Source organism: Chelon labrosus (genome assembly GCF_963514085.1).
Source record: "Chelon labrosus genome assembly, chromosome: 22".
Taxonomy (NCBI): Eukaryota; Metazoa; Chordata; class Actinopteri; order Mugiliformes; family Mugilidae; genus Chelon; species Chelon labrosus.
In genome coordinates this window covers 16,973,294-16,999,369 of record NC_140355.1, presented here as the reverse complement: position 1 = coordinate 16,999,369, position 26,076 = coordinate 16,973,294, and the positions used below count along the sequence as shown (strand labels likewise).

At 46.7% G+C, this 26,076-nt stretch overlaps 1 protein-coding gene across 1 annotated transcript; it reads right to left on the bottom strand.

The window, feature by feature from the left end:
- Positions 1–1,045: 1,045 nt before the first annotated feature.
- Positions 1,046–23,760, bottom strand: notch1a (notch receptor 1a). Its single transcript, XM_084571660.1, has 34 exons — positions 23,516–23,760; positions 22,229–22,310; positions 15,489–15,751; positions 15,045–15,383; positions 13,992–14,114; positions 13,669–13,902; positions 13,427–13,582; positions 13,148–13,333; positions 12,919–13,032; positions 12,207–12,320; positions 11,882–12,115; positions 11,684–11,794; positions 10,251–10,443; positions 10,020–10,165; positions 9,787–9,900; positions 9,097–9,216; positions 8,838–8,990; positions 8,510–8,738; positions 8,195–8,396; positions 7,932–8,085; positions 7,619–7,803; positions 7,348–7,480; positions 6,982–7,239; positions 6,777–6,889; positions 6,087–6,658; positions 5,557–5,997; positions 5,322–5,467; positions 4,996–5,209; positions 4,824–4,908; positions 4,550–4,712; positions 4,145–4,443; positions 3,889–4,036; positions 3,700–3,797; positions 1,046–3,594 (listed from the first exon to the last, which is right to left on the bottom strand). Exons 1-34 carry the CDS (start codon positions 23,571–23,573, stop codon positions 2,335–2,337), a joined length of 7,440 nt encoding a protein of 2,479 aa, XP_084427786.1. The 5' UTR covers positions 23,574–23,760; the 3' UTR covers positions 1,046–2,334.
- Between the last annotated feature and the right edge of the window lie 2,316 nt (positions 23,761–26,076).

The following is a 26,076-nucleotide window of genomic DNA, read 5'->3' as shown; positions in this document are numbered from 1 at the left end:
TTACTTAACTATCACCAAGCTTGGCAATTATATAGCATATATACTGTATATATATATATTTGTTATTTTTAGCTGTGTATTATAACACAATTAAATTGTAGTTATACAACAAACTTTAATTAGAGGGTATTCACATCCAAATTGGAGAAAATGTAAATACTCCCCTATTTTCAGTGGCTCAAAATTAAAGAGACTTGACTCGAACGCTGTTTCTTGGACAGATGTGCCTTATTCCTTCATTATTTCTTCATTAGTTAGGCTTGTAAAAGTTGTGGAGTTGTTTAGGAGTGCTGCATTTGGCAGAAAGACTCATGAACGACGACTGAATCCAGTAAAAGGCCTTCACAAATGAGGAAACGCATTCTTTTGTGATGTCCACGGGTTCAGGTTTACAGGCTTCTTGATAAAGTATTAAAATGAACATTTTATTGATCATTATGTTATTTTATCCAGACACCTTTTCTGTTCCTAGATTGTGTCCTGTACAACTGTAGCATAACGGTATTTACGCTTACGGCTAGAGCTACTTGCAGATTACCAGACAGAGAGGATTGTTCTGGAAAGATTCAGGGCTGTTCAAATTCAATTTCAGCCCTTCAGCAAAGAAACCCCAGAAAAATGTGAAATGCATAGGTTATAGTTGCTGTGTGTGATTTAAACAATGCCATTTACAAAGATGAGCATATGTGATCATGTAATCCTTGGAAGTCTTGCATTAGTCCTTTTTTGGAACTACATCGGAAGTGATTTAACATTTTCTGTCTGTTTTAAATGCATCTTTACAACAAGTAAATGCATGATTTAACATAGTATGTGGTAAATGTACAGAATAAAATACTATGGTTGCATCCAGACATATATTCTAGTCCAAAATCTGGACACCTGTAATCTGTTTGTCTAACAGATTATCACCACTGGAGGGCACCAGCTCCTGTGGTTCACTGTTAATATCATTTCAGTGGACGCTGTTTTCAGTTTGAGAAACCACAGACTAGGCTGGACAGTCTTACACAGGAGACAGAAGAGGAGAGACACACGCTTTAAAGCTTTAAAGCTTTTATTGAATCAAGACAATTTTTACAAAACATTTTTAAATCAGCAAATATGTCTTTGCAAACTACAACTTTGCATGAGGATTGATTTTTGAATTACTTTTCTTAAAAACATCTTTTACCTCTGGATTAGTTTATAAAACGTGACATTTAGACACCTTAAACCGCGCTCCCTCACAAAGTGCAGGTGATGTCGTTTAAAACACACAAAGGTCCCCATTTCATTCACCAACAATGTTTTCCAACTCGAAGACATTTCTTTTTTTTTTTTCTTTTTTTGTTTTTACAAGAAATCTCACAAATACATAGCTTTTCTTAGGAAAAACAGAAATCACACTGGCACTATATTAAAATGTGGCAAATGTAACATTCAACAACGGGTCTTTCGATTTCAACACTTAACAGGTTAAACACGGTAACCACAATTACTGATTTGGGATACAATATGAAACGAACAAGCATCATAAATTATCACAAATCAATTACTCAGCACCAGCCCAGACCACTATTCGGTAGAAATAGCCTCAGATGTGTTTAGGTGCGTTCCTGCTCGTTCGGAAAAGCATCTTTCAGTCAATAAGGAACATTTGTTTTGTGCTTTAAGGTCCAGAATCTCCACATTACACTTGCTCAGTTATTTTCATTTTGCTTAAAGAGGATAGTGTAGCAAGCAACATTATGAAAGGTGACACTTTATATATATATATATTCATTTGATCGACGTCTAACACAGACTCAGTGATAAGACTTAGTGAAATGCAGTTCAGTAACAAAACCTGTGTCACTTAAAAAGACAAAGGAGGTTAAAATATAATTAATTAATACTGAAAATTTAAAATAATCTATAAAAGTTGGGGAAAAAAATACATCTGTACAAACATAAAGCAACCCAAAAATAAAATTTGCAAAGACCGATGCGCCAAAAGATTAAAATAAATCCAGTGAATATATCAACACAAGACACAAATAAATAGCCAGTGTACACATCTAGGAGCCTTATTTTTTTCCGATATACACTCCCTTTCAATGGTTTCTAGTCGTCCCATACATAACAAAACAGAAAAAAAAGCATAAATATAAAAGCATCTTTATTTTTTAGGTCAAAAAAAGCACATAAATAAATACAAAATAACTAAAACTGTTCTTATCATTAGTATAAAAACTGATAATAAAAAAAGAAGCCTCTTCAGTCTTGTTTGTCACTCTCTTTCTCCACAGGCGGCGTAGTTTGTGTGCACTTAATATTTACTAAAACCAAGAGTTCGGTCCATTTCACAAGTCTCTATTTAAACTGGTCTGGGATTAGATTCATCTGCGAGTGGATACTTGTCGGCGGGCTGGAGATTCCCTCCGACCAATCTGACATGGAATGTGGGGACGAGCTGGACCACTGGTCAGGGGAACCAGGGGAGGGGGTTAGAAATGGGTGGTCGGGCACCTGTAGCTGGTGGTTAGGTGTGTTGTCCATTGGGCCTGAATAGCTGTGCTGGGAGGGAGGGGTGAGAAACTGGGTTCCGAGGATCTGCGTCTCCTGCGGCATCACCGTGTGGATGGACACGGAGCGGCCCGCGCCGTTGTTTTGTTGCATGTCGGAGCCGTTGAGCTCAATGTTTGGGAAGCTCTGGTTGAGGGACTGACCGGCGGTGGCGGAGTTGGAGTTCTGGTGCTGGAGCTGCCGCGAGTGAGCCTGCTGCATCATGTGCGCCGACGAGCCGAGGTGGCTGGTCTGCATGTTCTGGTAGCCCATTATCTGAGACAGAGTGGCAGTGCTGACGCCATGCAGAGCCCCCATCATGTTGTGGGCCATGGGTGGCGCCTGGGTGAAGGTTCCTTGCTGGCCTACGCCTGGGTGCATCCTAGAGAGCCAATCACATGGGACTCCCCTGTTACCACCAATGGATGCTGCGCCCTGACCGTTGGGGCTAGACACAGGCAGGTGGGAGAGACGGGGTGGGTTAGGGTCAAAAGACATGCAACCCATATCCTTACCCATGTTCATCTGGCCCATGTGGGAGTCTCCATTGCCTTGTAGGTGATTTAGAGACATAGGAGGGGACTGCTGGAAGGGTGACGGCATGGGAGGAGATGCCACATCAGACAGGTAGCCATGGGGTGACTCGAGGGATTCAACCGGGGAGAGGACAGCCGATGTGTCGAGCAGGTTATTCTTCCCATCCAGCGACTTCTTCTTTTTCAACCTATTATCTTTGCCCCCATCCTTCCCTCCTTTCCCGCCAGCGCTAAGTTTACGCACCTTCTTGGCCGAAAGGGTGGGCTTGAGGTTGCTGAGATAATCATTGGGGGAGCAGAGAGGTGGGGAGAGGCTGGAGGAGCTTAGGGGGGTGCTGTGAAGCCCAGGACTCCTGACTACGTTGTACTCATCCAGAAGGCGGACAATGTCATGGTGCATGCGTTCCTGGGCGATGTCTCTGGGCAGCTGGTCGAGATGGTCGGTGATCTCGCGATTGGCAAAGTGCTCTAGGAGGACTTTAGCCGTCTCGTAGCTGCCTTCGCGCGCCGCGAGGAAGATTGGCGTCTCCTCCTGAAAAGTCAAACAAAAAAACAGTTATACTTAATACATTGATGTGAATGTAAGGGTACAAGCACTCAGCACATGGCTTCATCTTGATCAGATCCTTTAACACACCTTGTTGTCTTGCATGTCTTTGTTGGCACCGTTTTTCAGCAACACCATGGCGGCCTCCACGTTGTTTACAGCCGCAGCCCAGTGAAGAGCAGATTTACCTGTAGAGAGAGAGAGAGATTGCAGAGTTTATTATTATAACCCCCAGCACGAGATGTGTTGAGATGACAGGCTGATTAAAACGGCACCTACCAGAGTCATCGGTGGCGTTAGCATCGGCGTGGCAGTTGATAAGCTCTTCGACCATGCCCTCAACTGCCAATCGGGCTGCCAGAATCAGCGGGGTTGTTCCGTCGTGCATTCGGGCGTCAAGATCAGTGGCGCGGTTTCGGATTAAAATCTGTAAGGACACGGCCTTGTTTAGTTAGGGGATTTAAAAACGCCGGATGAACTTGGTTGAAAATAAAACCCCAGAAAGATTTGAGGCTTCCAAAGAAGAAGCAGTTACCTGGAAGACTCCCTGAGCGTCTGCCGCCACCGCAGCGTGAAGCGGAGTGCGGCCCATGTTGTCCTGAACGTTGGCGTCGGCGCTGGACTCCAGGAGGCGTTTAGCGGCGTCAGAGCGGGCGTAGCGGGCGGCCAGGTGGAGGGCGGTCTCGCCTGTGCGGTCAGTCTGGTTGTGGAGATTGGCGCCTTGGTAAATGAAGTCAGAAATTATCTCTGCTGACGGATCTTCTTCTTCTTCACTGTTGCCCGTCTCCAGTCCTCCACCGCTGCAGGAGGCAATCATCAGGGGAGTGAAACCATCTGAAAAAGAAAAGAGGGGAAGATCGTGAGCTCTCAGTCATGAGGTAAGGAGATTACAAGATCTTTTATTGTGTGTTCAGGATCAAGATAAATGTTGTGTACACACCTGGTCCTCTGACATTGACATCCATGCAGTCATTCTCTATCTCTCCCTGAGGAGGCGTAGGAGCAATGGATGCAATACGCAGGTCGGCTGCATCCAGGTGCTGCTGTGTCCATTTCCTGTGGTCGGTACGGTCGCTCAAATCCAGCATGGACTGCTCCTCAAACTGAAAGAAACACCAACCGCCACAGGGTCACAATCAGCAGCAAACAGTTTGGAAGAACATTTATCTGTTAATTGAGACAAGAGGAGACTCATATCAGACTCTTCATCTTACCCTGAATCGCCTGCAGTCTGGATCCTCATCGTCCCATTCATTCTGATTGTCATCCATGAGATTGATGTCAGAGTTTTTCATGGGCCTGTTGAAAAAGAGGAGGCAGATTAGATCTACATTACACTGAAAACAAATTATGCAAATGCGCCGCCTCAACTGCAGTCCTACTTACTTCAGTCCAACAGAATCCTCGCCCAAAGGCTCCCTGCGTTTCTTTTTGCTTGGCTCGGATACTTTGAATCCCTCGGGAAACCAGAGCTGGCCGTGTTCTCTCCGCCGCTTACGGGACACCAGAACACCCAGGCAGATGAAGCCCAGGGCGGCCAAGCCCAGGAAGACGACATACATGGGGTATAGCTCTGAAGTGTTGTCTTTAGGTCTCACACCTGGAAAGATAGTAAAAATCAATGTAGATTACTTATAATTTCAATGTGGCATCCATTTTAATGCATGTATGTTTATTCAAAGGGGCTAAAAGAATAGGCATGAGTGACGTACTTGTGACAGCTTCAATGTAAGGAACGTTGAGATTCCCACTGGAGGCCAGTGCTCCCAGGAACGCAGCCACATCTTTAGCACTCTGGAAGCATTCAGTGGACTGCTGGTAACACTGACGGTTGTCAATCTCCAGGTACACCACTGACCTATTGGGAGAAACGGGTAGAAACATTAATATTGTACAAATACAAATAATCTAATCTGCTCATTAACAGGATATCTTTGCAGAACCTACCCTTTGACTTGCACAGGATCCAGCTCTCTGCGTTTGCGTGGGCTGACCATGGAGGACACACTCCCCTTCACCTGACCCAGAACATTAGCTGGCACTGAAGTCCACTCGGGCCAGCCATCCGCTGAGCGCTTCAGCACGTTATGCTTAACCAGGTCCTGCTCGTTGCCATAGTAAGGGAAGATCATGGGCTCTCCTTTGGCATCGCGGCGGAAAACCACATTAGTGTGGAGGACGCTGCTGAGCTCCCTGAGGAAGGACGAGGAACGATTTTTGAGCTGTTCCGGGGGAATGTGGACCACCAGGACTAAATGTCCGTCGGCCAGCTTCTCTGGCATGTTGTTGGCACAGTCCAGGCCGTCCCATTCACATTCTGCGTTGTTGCAGCCCTGGTCACAGTGACCGTCCGCATAGTGGTCTTTGCAATACTGATCATACAGAGGGCTGAAAAGAAATGAATAAGAATGAGTTAGTATCCTGATGCAAGAACATAAATGAGACACAAATTAATACTGTTCTGGTTCCAGACTTACTTGCACTGTCCTTCCTGTCCTTGGCAATCAAAGCCATCATAGAGACACCCAGGGCTGTTGCACTGTCCATCGCACTTCCCATCATTGAAGTACCGCCAGCACTGCAGAGCGGCTGAGCAGTTTTGCCAAGGATCATCAAAATTAAGCGAGCAGTCTCCTCCGTCCCAGCCACAGGCGTGGTTGTTGCACAGCGAGTCACAGATGTGGTTTCCTGCCCACTCATCGCACTGAGGGATCTCGCAGCTCACCTCCACTTCCGGAGGCGGGGTGATGTCGCGGCCAAAGCCTCCGACGAAGGAGTAGTCCAGAATGTGGCACAGCAGGCCGTTGAAGTTGCTGGGGCAGCTGCACTGGAAGAACGGAGCGTCCGGGGTGATCTGGCAAGTGCCGCCGTTGTAGCAGGGGTTGGAGATGCAGAGGCTGTCGGTGGGGGTTTGGCACTCGGGCCCGGTGAAGGTAGAGGGACACAGGCAGCGCGGGCCTAAGTGGCCTGACACGCATGTGCCACCATTCCTGCAATTTAGACTCCCACAGGAGCGGGAATCATATTCGCATGAAGAGCCAGTGAAGCCCTGGGGACAGAAATTAATAACAGAGGTTATGATTATTACACTTTACTTAAGAAAATGTTAACAGTAAACAAACTTTTTAAGAGGATATTGTCAAAGTGGACGTCATAGATTAACTCACAGGTGGACATTTGCAGATGAAACCATGAGGCGTGTTGCTGGCAACAGCACATGTCCCTCCATTTCTGCAGGGTCTACCTTTACAGCCGTCAAACACCTTGTCACAACGCTGACCTGCGGAGCAGAAGCAAAAAGTAGAGGCGTCAGGAACTCGCGTGGACATTTAGACTCATGCAGTATAGCTTCTGCCGGGCGCTCATCAGTACCTGTATATCCGGTACGGCATTCACAACGGTAGCTGTTAGTGAGCTGGATGCAGTTGTAGGAGCCTCTGGGATCACAAGGGTCTGACAAACACTCGTTCACGTCCCCTTCGCAGCGCTCGCCTACGTAACCAGCGGGACACACGCACTGGTAGCCTCCGATGCGGTCCACGCACTTGCCGTTGTTGAAGCACTTGGGCTCGTTTGTAAGTGGGTCGCTGGAGGGGTTGCAGTCGTCCAGATTAATCTCACAGTGAACGCCTAGAAGAGACGGAGAGTTAGAAACTTTTGTTCTGATCGCCTGCGTATTCGCTTATGATACACGATTTTGCCCTTGTGTGGGTGTAACTGTGCTTGACAGGGATGCACCTTGTGTTCCTCTGGGACAGGAGCACTTGTACGTGTTGATGAGGTCGATGCAAGTGCCTCCGTTCTGGCAGGGCTGTGACTGACATTCATTGATCTCCTTTGAGCAGTTCACACCGTGGTAGCCGGGGAGACACTGAGAGAGGACAGGAAAAAAAAATCACAATTTGTTATTCAAATGATCACGTTTTGTGCAATAAATCCAGTTTAGAAATTTAAATCTTAACCATTCATGTCACTTATTTCAACTTTGACTCAATCCTATATCTCCTACCTCACAACTGTATCCTCCCAGGTAATCGGTACACGTGGCTCCATTCTGGCATGGATTGGGTGAGCACTCGTCCACCTGCTCCTGGCAGTAACTCCCAGTGTAGCCAGCCTGGCAGCGGCAGTAATGTGTGTTCCCAGCGTCCAGACACTGGCCTGAATTTCTGCACAAGTGAGCCACTTCAACCCCTGCAATCACAGACAAAGGAGGAGTTAGCGAATGTAAAATTTAAAAATAAATAAATAAATCACGCACCAGAATTGGATTCAACAAATAAATTATTAAAAGCTATGCCACACGATTGACACTGTCGTACCTTGCTGTTTGGCTGCCACATCACAGGACACGCTTGGGATGTCACAATAGAGGCCAGTCCATCCGGTCTGACACTGGCATGTGTAAGAGGCTCCCTGCTGCCAGCACGAGCCTCCATTTTTACAGGGGGATGAGTCACACCAGCGCACGAGATTCTAACAAGAAAACAAACAGCAAATGCTTAATAAACTGTATAATAGAGACAATGCATGAGAGGAGCAAAGAGTCCTACATAATTGTGCAAATAAGAATATGTCTGCCTACCTGGCAGTTGACTCCTGTGTATCCGTGAGGGCAAGTGCACTTGTACGTCCCATAACTGTCGAGGCAAGTTCCTCCATTGAGGCATGGTTTGGAATCACACTCATTGATGTCATACTGGCAGTAGCTGCCAGTGAATCCAGGTAGACACTGGCAGGTGAAGGCGTTAATTCCATCCACGCAGGTGCCGCCGTTGAAGCAAGAGCTGTAGAAACACGAGATAATGTTTTTTTTAAAAACAAAAATAATGTCACGTTATTACACTAGTTTCGTTTGCACACGTTTAACAGTTAAGCAAGTACGGGCACGGCGAGCTACCTGTCGGTGCAGTCGTTGGTGTTGATCTCACAGTTGATGCCGCTGAAGCCAGGTGGGCAGGTGCAGGTGTAGCTGTTCACACAGTCGGTGCAGTTGGCCCCGTTCCTGCAAGGGTTGCTCTCACACTCATTTATGTCCTGCTCACATCTGCCGCCGCGAAACCCAGGCAGACAGGTACATGTGAAACTGTTGATGCCATCGCGGCACAGACCGCCATTACTGCAGGGATCTGAAACGCAGAAAAGGGGATGTACCGTTACCATTCGCTGGTGGTGTTTTAAATCATCAACCAGATGGGAAGTCGCAGCGGCTGAGATCTGTTCCTTACTTGGTTTGCAGTCGTCCACGTCGGTCTCACACTTCTGGCCGTTGTAACCCGGCTGGCACTTGCACTGGTAGCCGCCCATGGTGTTATGGCAAAGGGCGCCATTGCGGCACGGGCTCTTCACACACTCGTTGATGTCAATCTCACATGTTTGGCCTTGAGATGAAGAGAAAAGACAGTTGAAGAAAAATGAGCACATTGGTCGATTTATGGGTAAATTAATGGACAGGTTCACACAACATGAAGACGACGTGATGCTTACCCTGCCATCCATCAGGGCAGATGCAGGAGAAGCTCTGGTAGTCCTCAGACTCCTTACATATGCCACCGTTTTTGCAGGGTCTGGGGCTGCAGGGGGCCAGCAGGGTCTCACAGTTTTCACCTGTTTGCAGAAAAAAAAGAATGCTGTCAACATGCTGTAGCTGATTCAGCCTCAGACTAACGCCAAGTCAATATCAATCATATACCACTACATTTGTATTGCCAAATATTTCATCTTGAGAGTGATCTTAATTTTTAAATCCCCGTATCCATCCCACTTCCTTATTCATTTCCATGACGACTTAGCCAAACAGGAAGGGCCTTCCTGTTTCCTGCTATTGTGCGATCACAGACAGGAAACAGGACGCGGCGGAAGTGGGAATGGGGCTTGGAGACGCTCCTCGGCTTGTACTAGCCACTGTGGCATGTTATTCTAAAACACACACACACGCTCCTGTTATCCCTGCAGAGCGGATAAGCAGATCTTTCCATACAGTGACGGCAAAAACAGGCATCCCCATTAGTAGTGGGTGAAGTTTACTAAAACAACACAGGATGGGATAGGGTAAGCCTTTCGTGTGGAAACTTGCGCATCAGAGCTGTGCAAGTAGCCGGAAAATAAGCAAACTACGTTCACAATCCAGGTAGCAGTCTGGTGCTTGAGGAAGAGATAAGTGGCTGCGTGTCGTACCAGTGTAAGGGAGCAAGCAGTTGCATTTGTATCCAGCCACATCATCGATGCAGGTGCCCTGGTTGAGGCAGGGGTTGGAGGCACACTCGTTGATGTTAGTTTGGCAGTTAGGTCCTACAGCGGGCAGGATTAGAAAACACATCTGGGTTAGACAAAAGCCATCCGGGGTAGGCTACCCACTTAACCTCTACGAGCAACGGAAAAGAAAGTGACAAGATGGGTTTGTAACTGACCAGTGAAGCCAGCTCTGCATGTGCAGTGGTATCCGCTGGTCATGTCCTTGCAGGTCCCCCCATTCATGCACGGGTTGGACTCGCACTCATTGTTATTGATGTCACAGTTTTGGCCGCTCCAGCCAGAGTCACAGGTACATTTGTAGCTTCAGCGGAAATTAAAGCACAGGGTTAGTGATGCTTTTCACTTTCGCTCACCGCATTTATGTCAAAATAGGAACCCGCGCTCACCCATTGATGAGGTCCTTGCACCGGCCGTGGATGCACGGGTTGCTGCCGCACTCGTCCACCTGTGACAAGCAGGTGGCATCGTTGTAGCCCTCTGGGCAGAGGCAGGTGAAGCTGTTGATGCCGTCGATGCACGTGCCCCCGTTGTGGCAGGGGTTGATGGCACAGTCGTCAATGTTGATGTTACACATTGTTCCTGCGAGATAGGAAGGTATGATTTTACCACATTGGGGCCGATATTCAGTTTGAAAGATGTGCATTGATGAATATCTACACTGGCCATTATGGAGGCTAAACAGCTGGACACTTGGCTCTCTGGGGTGGTATTCTTTAAGCTTTTATAATCCTCTAGCTGAGGTGTGTAGCTTTTGGTCAATAGCAGGAGAAAGACTCCCTTGAATTGAATGAGCAGAGGCTCTAGCAGCTCCAGTGTGTGCCTAGCCTGGTGGCCCCTGGAGGCACTTTTACCTCTTCTCCATTGATTGAATGGGGCACTGTTGAATGGGCCAAAAGAAGGGTTTCAGCTGGATCTGAGAGAGGGAGGTGCTGCCAGGAGAGACGGGGGAGGGCTGTAGCCGCTCTCCCTATTCACACACACACACGCACCACCCCCCATCCAGGGAGAACTAACCTCACCCAGGGCTGTTTACGGGGACAGAAGGCCAGAACCATTTCACACACGGCCGAGTAACAATTAAACCCCCCTCTGATCTCCTACCCAACTCCCTCCTCCTATGCTCTTCATCAATCAGGAGGGGAGGTCCCAACTGCCTGATCTTCAGTTACAATAGTCCTCTGTCCCTCTGTGTCTCAGCCCTGCCGTGCCCTCCACGCTCACCCCGTCAGCACAAAAAGATGGAGGGGAGGAAGAGGAGGAGGGATGCACAGCAGCCTGCACACACACTTGTTCCCCCCTCCCGGCCCCCCTTTTTTTTAGCATAATCACATAGTCACTACCGGTCAGAACTGGCTCAGTTGGGCCATGAAAGGGGTGAAGACAAGAGTGGTCCACTTGTTGAGACAGTCGTGAAAGCTCTATATTCCTGTACATTACAGGTAGACGAATGCCAGCAAGTGAAGTAAAACCACGTCACAGTGAGTTATTCGCGGGGTTTGTTATGCAGTTACACTCTAATAAACATCAGATATGTGATTAAAGGCCAGTCTCTCTTCCTTTTAAAGTATCCCCTTACAGGACTCTTTCCAGCCTGAACGTCACAGCCTTTTCAAATGGCAAACAAAGTTAGTGCTTTGTGTGTGTGTTTGTGCATGTATCAGGTTGGGGTCTGTGTTCCCTTTCTCTACCCCCCGTCCTACACAGGCAATCTGACACCATTGTTCCTCGAGAGTGGACCCGCCAGCCACCTGTCCTACCTGCCCCTCCCAAAGCTCAGGGGACCATCCCCCTGCACCTGTAAACTCCACCCAGTGCTCACCTGTGTAACCCGGCTCGCAGGCACACTCGTAGCCATTGATTTTGTCGATGCACCTCCCGTAGTCGCAGGGCTTGCTCTTGCAGTCGTCCAGGTTCACCTCACAATTGAAACCTGTGGGTTGGAATATAAGGAAGAGAACGTGAGGAAATTGCAGATATTTTTACTGAGAGAGTCGCATGGGGATTGATGAAAACTCACCTGCTGTGCCTTTAGGGCAGGAACAGATATACGTGTTCTCCCTGTCCTGGCAAGTGCCGCCGTTCTTACAGGGCTGACTTAGGCACTCGTTGATGTTGGTCTCACACAAGCGGCCAGTGTAGCCAGGGCGGCAGTAGCAGGTGAAGGAGGCAAGGCCATCTTTACAGGTGCCATAGTGGCAGGGATCAGAGTAGCACTCATTGATGTCAGTCTCACAGTGTTGCCCCGTGTAACCTGGAGGGTAAAGAGAAAGGATTTTAAAACACAAATTACGAGAGGACCAAAGCAAATGATGTATTACATTACAAGGAACTGTAGTTAGTACCTTCAGCACATTCACAAGTGTACTTGTTGGGTCCGTCTGTACATTTGGCGCCATTCTTGCAGGGGGTGCTGGCACACTCGTCAATGTCCACTTGACACAAACTGCCAGAAAAACCTGCAAACGCATTTAAAAAAATAAATGAAGTACACTTAAAACTACAGTCTGTGTCTATAAATCATATCTACAGTGTGCACAGTTTGAAAATGGAGAACAGAAAAACTCATTTGCATCTGAAGTAGGCCTGCAGGACGCCGAAAGTCCTAACAAGCCATTCCACGACCCCCCAAACCCCCCTTCCTTTTCTCAGCTCTTACTGTGCAGCAGAATCTTTCTTTTAAACCACAACACAATGGCCTCCAGCTTACCGGCAATAAACCAATCCCTGCCCCCAATTTTGGCGCTAAGCTCTAACACAAACTCCCATGCCCGCCAAATATGCTAATGGTTCAGAAGCTTGCTTCGCTCTGCACATTTCCCTCGTAAACCCTTGAGCTAAACTATTAGAAAAGGTAAATCATTCACATTCAATCTGTGAGCCATGTGTGCTATACTCATTGACAGACAAGTTAATCATACACCCTTTTACAGCCTTGTCTGTGCTCCGATTGTCTCACCAATATTGGGTTAAATGGGACCCAAGCAAAACCCAGATCTTGTTTCTGTTCCTCAAGTTAAACCATTATGTTTTTCAATTCCCAGATCCGTTTCTCACCTTTGGGGCACTCGCAGTGGAACGAGTTGATCTTGTCAATGCATTTGCCGTTATTGAGGCACGGCTGGTTGGCGCACTCATCTGTGTTGATGTGGCAGAACACACCCTCATATCCTGAAATGATTGAGAACACAAATTTCTTTTGTTACCCAAGTCATTCATGGTTTAATTATCATAAAATACACATGAAGTAATCTTATTTTTTTGCAATATAAACCAGTGCTCTTACCTGGCATACAGATGCAGTGGAAACCTCCAATCTGGTCCAGACAGGTGGCATCATTGTGGCAAGGATTGGACATGCATTCGTTGACGTCCATCTCACAACGAGGTCCTTCATATCCTTGAAGACACTTACACTGGAAAGAGCCTTTGGTGTTGAGGCAGCGGCCACCGTGCTCACAAGGGTTGGCACCTAAAACATGTAAGGTACAAGTTGTCATTTATCTGTAGAAATGTTTGTGCAGTTAACTGAAGTTCTACAGAAAGAGCTGATTTCATAACTCACCAAGGGAGCACTCGTCAATATCAAGGTTGCAGGCCGATCCGGTGTAACCTGGGGGACAGGTGCATATTGCCTTGCCATTGACCGGGTTGGTGTCACAGTTGGAGCCCTTCTGACAAGGGTTGCTGATGCAGGCGTCGTCAAGGTGGCACAGCAAACCTGCAAGCACAGATACACTACATTTAATCTTTGAGCCCGGGATGCGCCCGCACACTGTACCTAGGAGGTTCCAAAGACGGCCATACCTGTGCGTCCGTGTGGACACTCGCAGAAGAACGAGGCGACACGGTCGTGGCAGGTCGCGCCGTGGTAGCACGCGGCACTGGCGCAGTCGTCGATGTTCTCGCTGCAGTCGTCGCCCGTCCACCCGTTGACGCAGACGCAGTGGTAGCTCCCGTGAGTGTCGTGGCACGTCCCTCCGTTCTGGCAGGCGTTGGGCATCAGCTCGCACTCGTCCACGTTTTCTGTGCAGTACTGACCTGAAACATTTTTATAGAAAAAGAAGATAAGCACAACTGGGACGGAAGTTTACTATAATTGTTTTATGTATCTTCTTTGTTTATGTTACCTGTGTAGTGAGGTGGGCACTGGCAGTTGTAGGTGTTCACACCATCCACACACACGCCGCCATTCTGGCAGTTGTGGCCCGGACAGTCGTCGATGTTATGCTCACAATGATGGCCCGTGAAGCCTATTGGAAAAATTCGTAGTTAATTAGAACAGAACAGAAACGAATCTGGCAAGACTTGAATTTGGTTAATTATTAGACCTCTCCTTCCTCTACTTAGAACTGCACACTAATAAAAAGATAACCTCTCTCTATCCTCGTGGCAGATTGTTTTAATGCCCCGCGGATGACAGCACAGCTTGTGCTCCTCCTCGAACATCAAAGGATTGAGTGGGTGTTTTACAGGCATGATAGTCTGATTAACTATCAACCAGCTCTGCAGGTGCCCGTGCAGCTTTAGTATCTAAACGCATTCCAGCACAGACACCCACGAGAGCCACACAGCATGGTTTAAACTTTAACACACAGCCCCGCGATATCCCTCATTCATCTGCATATCTGGACAGCACGCTTTGTGCTGATCATTAACGCTAAATCAGACACTAACAATGGTCGCTGAAAGCTTAAATTGTGATTTTTCATTTTTATTTGGAAGGGGAAAAGTTTCATGACAGCTTGTGCCCTGGCTCTAACACCAGCAACCAACAGCTTTGCATGCAACACAACATAACACAATAAAGATGGCAGACAGACTGGCTGCATTTAGCTGAAAAACAAGATATTTTTGCGAGTCTGTGACCTCGTGAATAGAGGTGCGTATATCTATACGTTCACGATTGTGTATCTGTGGTGGTGTGTCGGGTCGCTGGTGATTATCAGAAGGAAACGTCTGTGGGGCTGCATCCTGCCAGTGGAGGCTGGCAGAGGCAGCAGGGAGCGGGGGCAACCAGAGATTACACACTCCACCCAATCAGATTTTACTACAACAACAGACTGGTTTTGAGGTCAACTGATGTAACAGCACAACAAAAGATTGCTAAATTAACCGTATGTCAGCAAAAATCAAATTAACTACCATTATTCTGCTGGTTTATGTGCAGATTTGTGTCTTACCTGGAAGGCAGCTACAGTCGTAAGTGGTATCTCCCTTCTGGACGCAAGTGCCACCATTCTGGCATGGTGAGGGGCTGCATGGCAAGTAAGGGGTCTCGCAGTGCTGGCCAGTGTACTCCTGGGGACAGCGGCAGTGGTACGAGCCAACCTCGTTCACGCACACACCGCCGTTAACGCAGGGTGAGGGACTCTGGGCACACTCGTTCACGTCCTGCTTGCAGGTTTGACCACTGAAGTTGGGTGGGCAGTTGCAGATGTAGCTGGTATCCAAGGCTGAGCACTGGCCACCGTTGGCGCATGGATAGGAAGCACACGGGTTGGGAGTGCTGCAGCTCTTGCCTTTGAAAACAAAGTAAAACACAGTTCATCATTCAGATTCATGGTGAAATGAGGCACAGGGAAAGTATAGTCATCTCTGAAAGTTTGAGGTTTTCAGCTACATACCTGACCAACCAGGCGGGCAGAAGCAGCGGTAGGTAGTGAGAGTAAGGAGATCGCAAGTTCCTCCATTGTGGCAGGGGGAGCTCATGCAGGCATGGTTGGTGGGGGTCAGGCATAGCCGGTCGGTGAAACCCAGGCGGCACACGCAGCGGAAATCAAACGTGTTGCCATGGGAAACGGCGCGGCATTCACCGCCGTTGCGGCAGGGCGAAGGGCTGCAGGGGCTTGGATACTGGCATCGATTGCCTACGTAGTCACTGGGACACCTGGGAAGAGAAAGTGAAATGGGGGGGAAGGGGGGGGTCAGTGATGATTAGAAAACCGGGATCGTTTTTGTTTAAATCATGGGAACAATTATCTAAACAAAAGGGGAATAATAGGAAGGGGGGGAAGGGGGAGGGGACTGAAAGTTTCCCGCCCAGCAAAGTCCCACTGCAGCGGGACAGCATGTTGTTCTAGTGTGTCTCTCTGGATTACACTCCCTCTGAACCTTGAAAACACATTCTGCTGGGACAACAGACGCCACAAAATAGTCTAGACCTAACTGCCTGTTCCCATCTACCTTGCTGTCCACACTCATCCTGAATGACCGTAGAGATCAAGGGGGACTGTGCCGCCTATGGATGTCCCATACGAAGCTCTGCATTCACAGGCTAAGCTCTCGGGTGCTTCCCATCCAGACCAAGGACGGTCACTGAAACAGTCACATAGCTCAAACTGGCCGTATGGATGGATTATTACAATATGAAAACTGGGGTTAGCAGATCAACAAAGATGAGCCACCCGTGGATTTTCACTTCTCAGTCGCGAACCGGTTCAGACGTCATTTGGTATGCAGCTTGTATATAACAGTGAAGTCCCATCTGTCACGTGAAGGAGCATTTAAAGTCAGCAAAAAAAAAAAAAAGTGTTTATGTTTGAATTGGGGCTTGTGTGGCGGTGTGTAGTCGTGCACGTTGCCGCGCGAGTGTTTATGTGTAAGGGAGGGCATCTGTTGGCCTCCCAGTATCTCCACAGGGAGCAGGTGCGCATGTTAATGAAGGCAGCTGTTGGACAGGGCTCCTCCTCCTCCCCCATCCTCCTTTCTCCTCCTCCTCCTCCTCCTCCTCCTCCTCCTCCCCCTCTGTCCCCTTCTCAGATGGGGGTGCTGACAAGCCAACCTCTCCTCCAGGGACATAAAGAACCCATGTGAAGTCAGCTGTTGCAACTTCTGTCTCCTCAACTCTTCCACCACCAACCTCGTCACTCTTAATTCATCTCTCTCTTACCTGTTTGATTCCCCCTTTTTACACAACACTGACATTCTCTCAGTATCTCTTATTTAACTCACACTCAGCATTTCATAGCTCTGTTTTGCTGTTTTCTCCCGTGCGGGGACTTTTTATAGCTCCCTGCAGTTTGCTTTTTACAGCATTCTCCTTATGTCGCAAGGGACTGCTGAAAACTCAGTTGTTGACTTAGTTAGGTGAGAGCAGTCGGGGAGTTTTTAACAGTCCTGTGTGCCCCCACAGGGAGCCCAGACAGTTGCAATTGACAGAAGATTGTAAAAGCATTTGGAGGAGCTTTGAAGTTTCCCTGCTTCCTATTTTGCTTCAGCATGAAAACACACTGAACGGTCACAAAGGGACTGTAAAAAATCTCACTGGGTGTAATGAAACAGAGATGTTATTAATGGTGTGTGTGTGTGTGTGTGTGTGTTTGTGTGTCACCCCACGCTAACTAACTGTAATAGATCCTCTTTGTCCCGAAGTCAGCCCAGTCTGAGATAAAGATCCACCCACATGCTGAAAAGACCAGCAGCACACACCACGGCAACAGGTCTCTCCCAGCGACGCAATGTCCCCTCAGGCCGGAGCAGATGCTTCTCCGACCTCTGACCCTAAACACTTTTGTGACTGTGGGATGGCCTCTTTGCCTTCTCTCCCCTCTCTCCTCTCTCCCTGCTGGGACCGATCTACCATCTGTCACTCTGGGGGTGACTTTATCCTCCGACACAAAACCGGGCCCAACTGTGCGCTGGAAATGCCACCGCTGTGGAAAACGTTACTGAAACGATTGAGGGTGGCATACAGTCGTCACACATACAGTATGCACGTCTATGATTTGTTTTTTGTTTTCTTGTCTTTGCGTTTTCATTTCACGCCTTTTACAAAAACGTCACACGATCATCATCTTTTTTTTCCCCCCTTCTCCCGCTTTATTGTCTCTTGTGTTTTTGTTTCTGCTCTTTCCTCCTCATTCGTTTTGTAAGATTAGCTGGTGTTCCCTTTGAATGTGTCTAATCATTAGCCAAGATCTGACCCCCGGGGTCCACATCTGTTACCATGAACAAGACAATGTAGCACAGACAGAGAAAATGAGAAATGCTCTGGATCTGGAAGGCTCGAAAATCCAAATAAAATGATTTTACTGCATAATACTAAAAGCTAATGAATGAGAAACATTGCATGGAGTAGTCACACATATTAGTAAGTTAGTAAGTGACCTGTTGTAAATGCCTCATCTCTTCAACAGCTTAGAAAGACCAATCAAACTTTCAAAAGTAGGTTTTCAAACACCAAGTTTCTACACCTTCCCTACGTGAAGGCCGCTCAAGCAATTTTTTGTCCCACACTCCAAAATGAGCAGACTTGGACGATTTACGGGGGTCGGCCATGGTGACAAGAACCCAGCACCTGCTCCGCTAATGGCCATAAGATCACTTTCGTGCGCAAAATACCGAAAAAACAAGGTCACAACGTCACCAGCGTGTGCGCCGCTCTTTGTTCCACCGATGGCACATACATTGAAGTGGTTGCACTTACTCTCAAACGCTGCAAAAACATCAAAACTCTTAGCCGAACTCTTCAAACACCTGCCTGCAACTTGACTTCTTCTGATGGTTATCGGTGACAACGGGCGACCTCTAGCCCGGAGTCAGATAACCATCAATCAGGTGGGCCCATAACATGTCGCCACAGCAACGACTGCCTCTTGTTTTCCCAGTCTTTCTCTGATTGATGACATTAGGGATCAATAGCTGCAACTGTGCTAAAATTCCCCCCGTATTCATGTGACAAATAAAAACAATATATAAGTGCACACGTGACCTGCAGAGGAGTTCCTACATTTGACAGCCTGACCTGGTAGATGTGAACTTTCAGCACCCACTCGAGCAAAATAGCCTCTTATCAGTCTGCTCTGACAGCGCTGCTTTGATTGCCGTGCTCTGAGGATTTCCAGATCAGTCTCCTCAGGGGCCACGCCAGCAGTGAATACGAGAAAACGTCTTATATACAGTATATTGAATGCTTTCTTGACGGTAGGCACGTTTGCTTTCACGTGGGGGTGAAGAAGATTGGCGCAACACAACCTTGTTCTCTGTTGTTTCAAAGGGGCCCTGGCATCTAGGGAATGGGCCCAACCAGGGGAGTGGCAGCCTTAGAGCTTAAACCCCAATAAAAGCCCAACACCAGCAGGCACACTTAACCCCGTCATGCATTTGTATGCTCCTGATTCGCTTAAGCCCACATGGAGCTGAGCCTTTCACAGAGACCTGCCTGGTAATCCTATAGGAGGACAAATGAAGAGCAGCATTCCTTGAGGGAGAGTGTAACATCTTTTTAGTGGTGCTAGTCTTGCTCTGCATGCTCTTTAATGGGCAAGACATTTTGTCATCAATATGCAACGTCAGACAGCTCCGTGCAAGGTCAGAGACGTCCGACTTCACAAACCATCACTGACTTTTGGACTCTCTCTTTCTCTCTCTCTCTCTCGCATCTATTTCAGTCTAACGTCTTGCAGTATTCGAGGTATGCGGGGAGACATGTTGAGATGTTTTCTGAGTTTATTATTAACGGTTACCTCCGACCAAAACAGTGTCTGTTTCAGCAAAGCGGCAGTCAGACATGCAAAGGTGGGGTAGAGGGCAACAGCCTTTCAACTTTACCGTGCCCTCATTACTCTCGCTCAAATGGAAACTAAATTTGACTCACCCGTCGCTGTGCCCCTACACGCTTTCAACTTGCCTACATAACAAGACGACTTCAGCTCATGGGAAACAGGAAGCCCCAGACCTCCAGATAACCTCTTATTTCACAGAATCTCGGCAGAGTGCCTCCCCATTACGACTGCTTCGTGTTGTAGGTCTGAGTCAAGTACCACCACAGATTTTTATGCATCAGGCATTCCCCAAAATTGCAAATGTGACACGAAAGGTCCTCAGTCAGACAAAATACATTTCCTTTCTCATCCAGATTTGAAAGATTGAAACTGATCTCATTCACTCTTTGTGCCTTTTGGGTATTTCATATTCAGATGAATGGTGTCCCACAAAGGGAGCAAAAGTGAATCGTGGGCAGCACCTAGTGTGCCGACGCTTGTTGACGTAGCTGCTGCTATTTTGGGCTAACGTCACAACATTTCCTGAAATTGTAATGTGTCTGTTTATAAGAACAAACATATAGATCTAGATATTTTAGACTGCAATGATCTCTTATGGTTTTATGTGTTAAATTACATCTGTGATCTGCCAACCACCTGTTGTGTTGATTGTTCGTGCTAAATCTGACAGGTTTGCACCTAGAAGCAAACCGGTTCCTGTTTTGGAGGAGAGCGTCCTACACATTAAAAGTAAGGGGGGCTGTTTTTACAACCAGGAAGCAGGAAAAACATCCTCTCTCCAAGGATACCGAATTAGTCTCAACACAATCCAAATAAACCCATCCACAAGATATGTAATTACCACAGTAAACACCGAGTCTAACCTTGTTCTCTATGCCAACATGTGATTTCACTCTCGCGCTCGTGGGAACGCTTCTGAAAGAGGATTTAAATCCATCTCACCACTCAAATTTGTGTCACCATATGCTTACAGTCTGCTGCGTAAACCACAGAACATGACTCACTGGTGACTTCGATGGCTGCACGAGTGGGTTTAAAACATCTTTGAACCTTCAACTTTCCATTTTTGCGTCTTGTGATGGGAACTGCGCATCTCATGACACAACTCGACCCTGAATCTGAGGCGGGGCTTTTGCTTCGGTCGCCACGGAGTCAGACTCGTCTTCTCTGTAACCATGGGTGGACTTTCCGCGAGTGAGTGACATCAGTGCCAAGTATTCAAATGAAGCGATGATTAAAAAAACCAAGTTGGATCATTGTTGGAAGCGCCACCCCCCCCCCCCCCCCCCCCAATCCCTCCTCTCCTGCTACAGACGCTAAACTTTGACCCCTGAATCTCCCTGAGCACCCCATGACCGATGGCTGCTTGGCTTGGCAGGGATGAATGATTAATGAGAGGAAAGCGAGGAGGAAGAGAGAGTGCGGGTGGGTGAAGCGATGCTCTTATCCTGTCTGTTTTTAATTGGACTGAGCCGAGATGGAGGCCACAATACCAGCTTTGTGGGGGCGAGGGGGAGTTTCTGCGTGCCAGTGTGTGCACACGTGTGGAGGTCTGTGTGTGTGTGGAGCGTGCAGATTAGATATTGTGAATTGGTGGCCCTGGGCTAGAAGCATGGGACCTTCAATGGCTCCTCCTTGTCCCCACAGAGCAGATGAGCGCCTGCCACGACCACATGCCCCGAGGGCAATCCAGGCCACCTCTGAGTTTCTTCACAGGCGGAGGGAACGGAACGATGCCACAACTGGATATCGCAATAGAAACGTCCTAATCTGCTTCATCTCCAGGAATCTCCGCAGATTAAAGCTGACATCTTTTGCACCGAACATTCCCAGCTCACAGGCTTACATGAAGGCCGGCTAATAGGAATATGCCTGCGTATTAAGTGTCTCGCCCATAAACTATTACCATCAATCCATAGTCTAAACAAACAGCCCGCAATCTGCCCCTTCTGTCGGTTCCCACTTGTTCGCCTTCAGATTTCTGCACTTTATTCCAATTAATCTCACTCTCTTGACATCCAATCCAATTACATTTCACAGCCATCTGGCTTTCAAATGGAGATCACACACGGGTAAGGCAGGGGGGGAGATGGAGCTGTGGGGTGAGGTGGTGGTGGTGGTGGGGGGGGGTGTATCCATTCAGAAAGAAGGAGACAAGCCTTTTGGAGGGGGGAGGGGGGCGGCTGTGGCAGGGGTTTGGTGTGTGCTGTGGTGTTTTGGGGTGGCTGTGGCATGATGGGAAGCCCCACTCAGATTAGTCACACAGCATTATTCTGACTGCGGGACAATGGGTGACGGGCGGCGGGCGAGCCCCAGCTGTCGCCCATGAAAGAGCAGAAAAACAAGATTTAGGACTGGACGCGTCCTCTCACTTTGCCCGGCGGAGGGGTCTTGCATTCATTAACGGGGCTGCCGATGGGAGGGGGGTGGGCTTTTGTCTAGCTACCCCTCTCTCACCTCTCCAGCACTCTGGATCTGCACTTTCTTTTTTTTTCAATTTCTTCAATTCTTTAAAGACTTTTCTTTTCTCTTTTTTTGCAGGGAATGTGCGCTCAGAGCAATGCAGCTCCTGGAGAGGTTACAGGAGCACACCAGCGCAGAAGAAACTCAAGGGCCTCCGGTTGCTGGGCACAGGGCCCGCTCAAAGGCTGGAATGAAAGGGGGAATATGTGGCCCCTTTTATTCCCGACCAAAAAAGAAGCACTTCCAGGGGCCAAAATTACGCTACACTGCACTACTACTAAGACTACGCAAATTCCAATGAGCACAAAAAGATAGAATTCAAGTGTTGTGTTCTGAAGTGCAACATCTGGTGCATCACGTGTTGTTGTTTTTTTTTTTCAGTTTGCCTGTTAACTCACTTGCATTCTCCATTTCCATTTGAGGTGGCTTCGCATCTTCCTCCATTCAGGCATGACTCAGTGGGCTGGGAGCATCTTAGACCTGTTGAATGCATAAAAATAAACTTTAATACACATCTTTAATCCAGCATGAACTCTCTGGCATGACTCTATGTGGAATCTGTACTGTTAAACTAGCTGTTGGGATTAAGAGGGATTAGGCTGAGTTGAAATGATCTGTGGGAAATTATTCATCAGTGGCATTTTAATACATATTTATTCACCAGAATTGAAATTTTAATGCACACACACACATCACACACGCGCTGATCTTTAAATTGATTTGTTACACGAGTGTCCGTGGGGGATATTTGTGGCCGGCTGCTGCGGACAGACACCGGTGAGGCCAGGAGCGCGTGGTGCGTGGCTTTTGGGAGCGCACGCTTTCGCGGGGAGAGCGCGGCAGCTGCGGGGCTGAGGCGCGTAACAAAAGAAATCAGAGTCCAGCACGAGCCATAAAACACTCTCCTCGGGCATTGTTTACCGGCAGACGGGAACAACAGCAGCTCCTGCAACCCCCCCTCCCTCCTACTCCTCCACCCGGCACTCACAACTCTCCCACACATGCAGACAAAAGGTGTCCTCCCTCCCCCTCGTGCACCCCCTCCTCCTTTCGCGTCCCCCTGCCCCAACACACGCACCAAGTTCCACTATGTCCAGTGTTGTTTAAAACATGCTTTCAGTGCAATTTAAGACTTTAATACCAACATAAATATTAAAAAAAACTACAGTTGAATCAAATATTTGGTAAGAAGAGAGTGCACCCAGTTAAAATGCGGATTTATATCCAAAGTGTAAGTTTTAGATAAGTCACTGTTGCACCTAAAGTATATGGCCAGTTCCGTGTATATGAATGCTCAGCCTGTGCAGACAAAATAACGTGAATACAACATCCTCTACTAGAGAACGCTCTTTAAGTCGAGCAGCCAAGCGCACTCCAGGCTTTGGCTCTTCCACTTGTAGTGATATCGTTCCCACGGCTGAGAAAAGCTCTTAAAAACAGTTTCTCGGAGTTTTAAACCGATTCAATCTATCAACTTCCAAAGCCCTGCTCGTCATTAAAAGCTTGTTTAAAGTAGACCGGTTAAAGACTTGGACTAGATGTGTTTTGTTTCATTTTATGTTTACTAATTACGCACTAACTTCTCCAGAGGCGAATTTGAATTGTATTTGAACCGAGTCCCGCAGTCACGCTCTACATCTTGCACCGCGATCCTCCGCCACAAAATCTGCTTGGAAACTGCTTACCTTGTGAGATGACGATTGCTGGAATCAGAAATATTAGTTTCACAAAGAAACGATACATTCCTCCTCTTCAACTTCACAAATGTCGTTGACTCCCGCGTAGGGTTCGCATAGATCCGCAGGTTGATACTCCAGACGTTGGCTCGAAATAAATATCCTTAGAGTCAGGGAGGAGGGGAAAAAAGGTAAATCCAGCAGAGAAAGGAGAGAGAAAATTGGGATCTTCAGCTGGACTCAGTTCATAGATGTTAACCTGCTGCGTTTCGAGTTCTCAATGAAATCTAGAGACTCTACAAGTTCCTCCCACTCCTCGTCCTCCCCTCCCCTCCCCTCCGCTCCCCTCCCTCCTCCTGCTCCTCAGGCCAAATTACAGCTTCCTACCTCTCCTCATGCTCAAACACTAATCCCCGCTTGGAGTGAAGTTATTAACATCAGGCAGTGGTGTCAAACTACTACTACATGTCTAATTTAGTGATATTTTAACTTCCTTATTTCCATTTTCTGCTCCTCAGTACATCTCCAAATATTATCATTTTAAATTTATCTGACACATAAATACTATTCTTACTAAACAGATAAAACACACTAGACAAACAGAAAAGTAAAATGCCATTTAAACACTACACAACAATAATAAATATCTAAGGATAATGCAGTGCAAGGAGTATTTTTTACTTTTGATACATTTTGCTAGTGCTAAATACACTTACTTGATAATATTTTTGATGCAGAATTTGTAAAAGAATATTTTGACCATGCTACTACTTTTACTGACCTACATAAATTAAAAAAAAGTAAATTTAGTTAAGTATTGTAGGCCTACTTAAGAAGTACTGTACTTGAATGTTTATTATTCCTATCTACAACTATGACAGCTTGTGTCATGAGATAAAAATCTAAATATTTGATCAGTTTATACAATGTGACATATTTTACAGATTAAACTACTAAACTAGTTACAATGAGCGACACTGGGATTGTTCTTGCACCGAAGGGAAAATTTACTGTATGTTGGATATCATAAATCTGACTGTATTACCATGACATGTGGAGTCCCCCAGGGATCAATACTGGGTCCTCTGGTATTCCCCCCTGTAAACTGTCCCTCTGCATCAAATCATGCTTGACAATAATGTGGCTATCGGCTTTGAGCGCAGACAACACTGAGCTCATGTGACACTGGGTCCCGTGTCTTACCCAATTAATGTCTAATTTTAGTAAGGATGCAGTTTTACTTAATTATATTTTTGATGCAACGCTTGGGGTGCAACTTTTACAATGAGTATCATCTATGAGACATCTTAAGTCACTACATGTACTGTACATTCAAAATACTTGATCAACTTTTAAACTGTGATGCATTTGATGGGCTAAACTATTAAATTACACATTAAGAAGCTATAAAGAAGCAACACTAAACTCCTTCTTGCACTTAATTAGTCTGCTTGGACATATATGACATTGTGATAAATACTACTTCATGTAAAATACTCGGACAACAAAAAATTAGTACTTGACAGTAGTTGGAATTCTTTGGTTCTGTCCTCAGCTGCTTCAGATCTTATCTTTGAAGGTAGATTTATGTTGGAGATCATAAATCTGATGGATAACCGTGACTTGTGGAGTCCCCCAGGGTTCTTTATTTGAGCCGCTGGTATTCCACCCGTAAATCCTCCCTCTGCGTCAAATCATACATGATAATAATGTGTTTTATCAAAGCTACCGGCAGATATCAGTCTCATAGACTCACTCTGTTAATGCTTAGAGCAAATAAATTGCCTTTGAAATTATGTATTACACTGGAAATATCTGAATTTAGCAAGAAAATGTTACTATGCAGTTTGATTCCAAAACTATGAAGACAAGAACAAATGTTAAAAGCCGAGGTGTATTCATTTAGCAAGATTTGCCTTTACACAGTGGTGGTAATATAAGCATTTTCTCATCTAATATCATGAATTAAAGGTTCCGCACACAGTTACTTATAGAACTTATAGAGGAGCTGTGTTTTCTTCTTCTGTAACCACTTGTCCTGTGAAGGGTTGTGGGAGGCTGGAGCCTATCCCAGCTGTCATTGGGCAAGAGGCGGGTTACACCCTGGACAGGTCGCCAGTCTATCGCAGGGCTAACACAGAGAGACAGACAGGAGCTTTGTTCTGAAATAAATCAATAATTCTAGGGTCTTAAACTAAATCAGGACCAAACAAGGTATAAATCCTTTCAACTTTTACAAAACTAGAAACTCTTTCATGTGCTTTTTGTTTTTATGTTTCACTTTTACGGCCTTTGCTGAATATTGGGAAACCTAAACCTGTTATTACACAAGGGCCGTACTTCTGATCATTCTCACTTCATTACATTTTAATATATTTTAACTTTTTGTGTGTGTGCTGTTTTTGAAATGTCTTAATGTATTGCTGACAGGATCCATTCAGTTTTTTTTCTCCATTCAAAAAGCAAATGAAAGAGAAGACCTGACAGATATATCCAGTCTTCTTTCTTGTCTTTTGCTCAGCATCTGATTCAGCTTGATATCTGATATTCTGGAGTTCAAAGCACATAAA

Coding starts and splice junctions, on each gene's coding strand:
- notch1a (XM_084571660.1), bottom strand. CDS start 23,573: ATGTATCGTTTCTTTGTGAAACTAATATTTCTGATTCCAGCAATCGTC. Junction 22,311..23,515: donor AGCAATCGTCATCTCACAAG/GTAAGCAGTTTC, acceptor TGCATTCAACAG/GTCTAAGATGCTCCCAGCCC. Junction 13,583..13,668: donor GTGTCCACACGGACGCACAG/GTATGGCCGTCT, acceptor CTGTGCTTGCAG/GTTTGCTGTGCCACCTTGAC.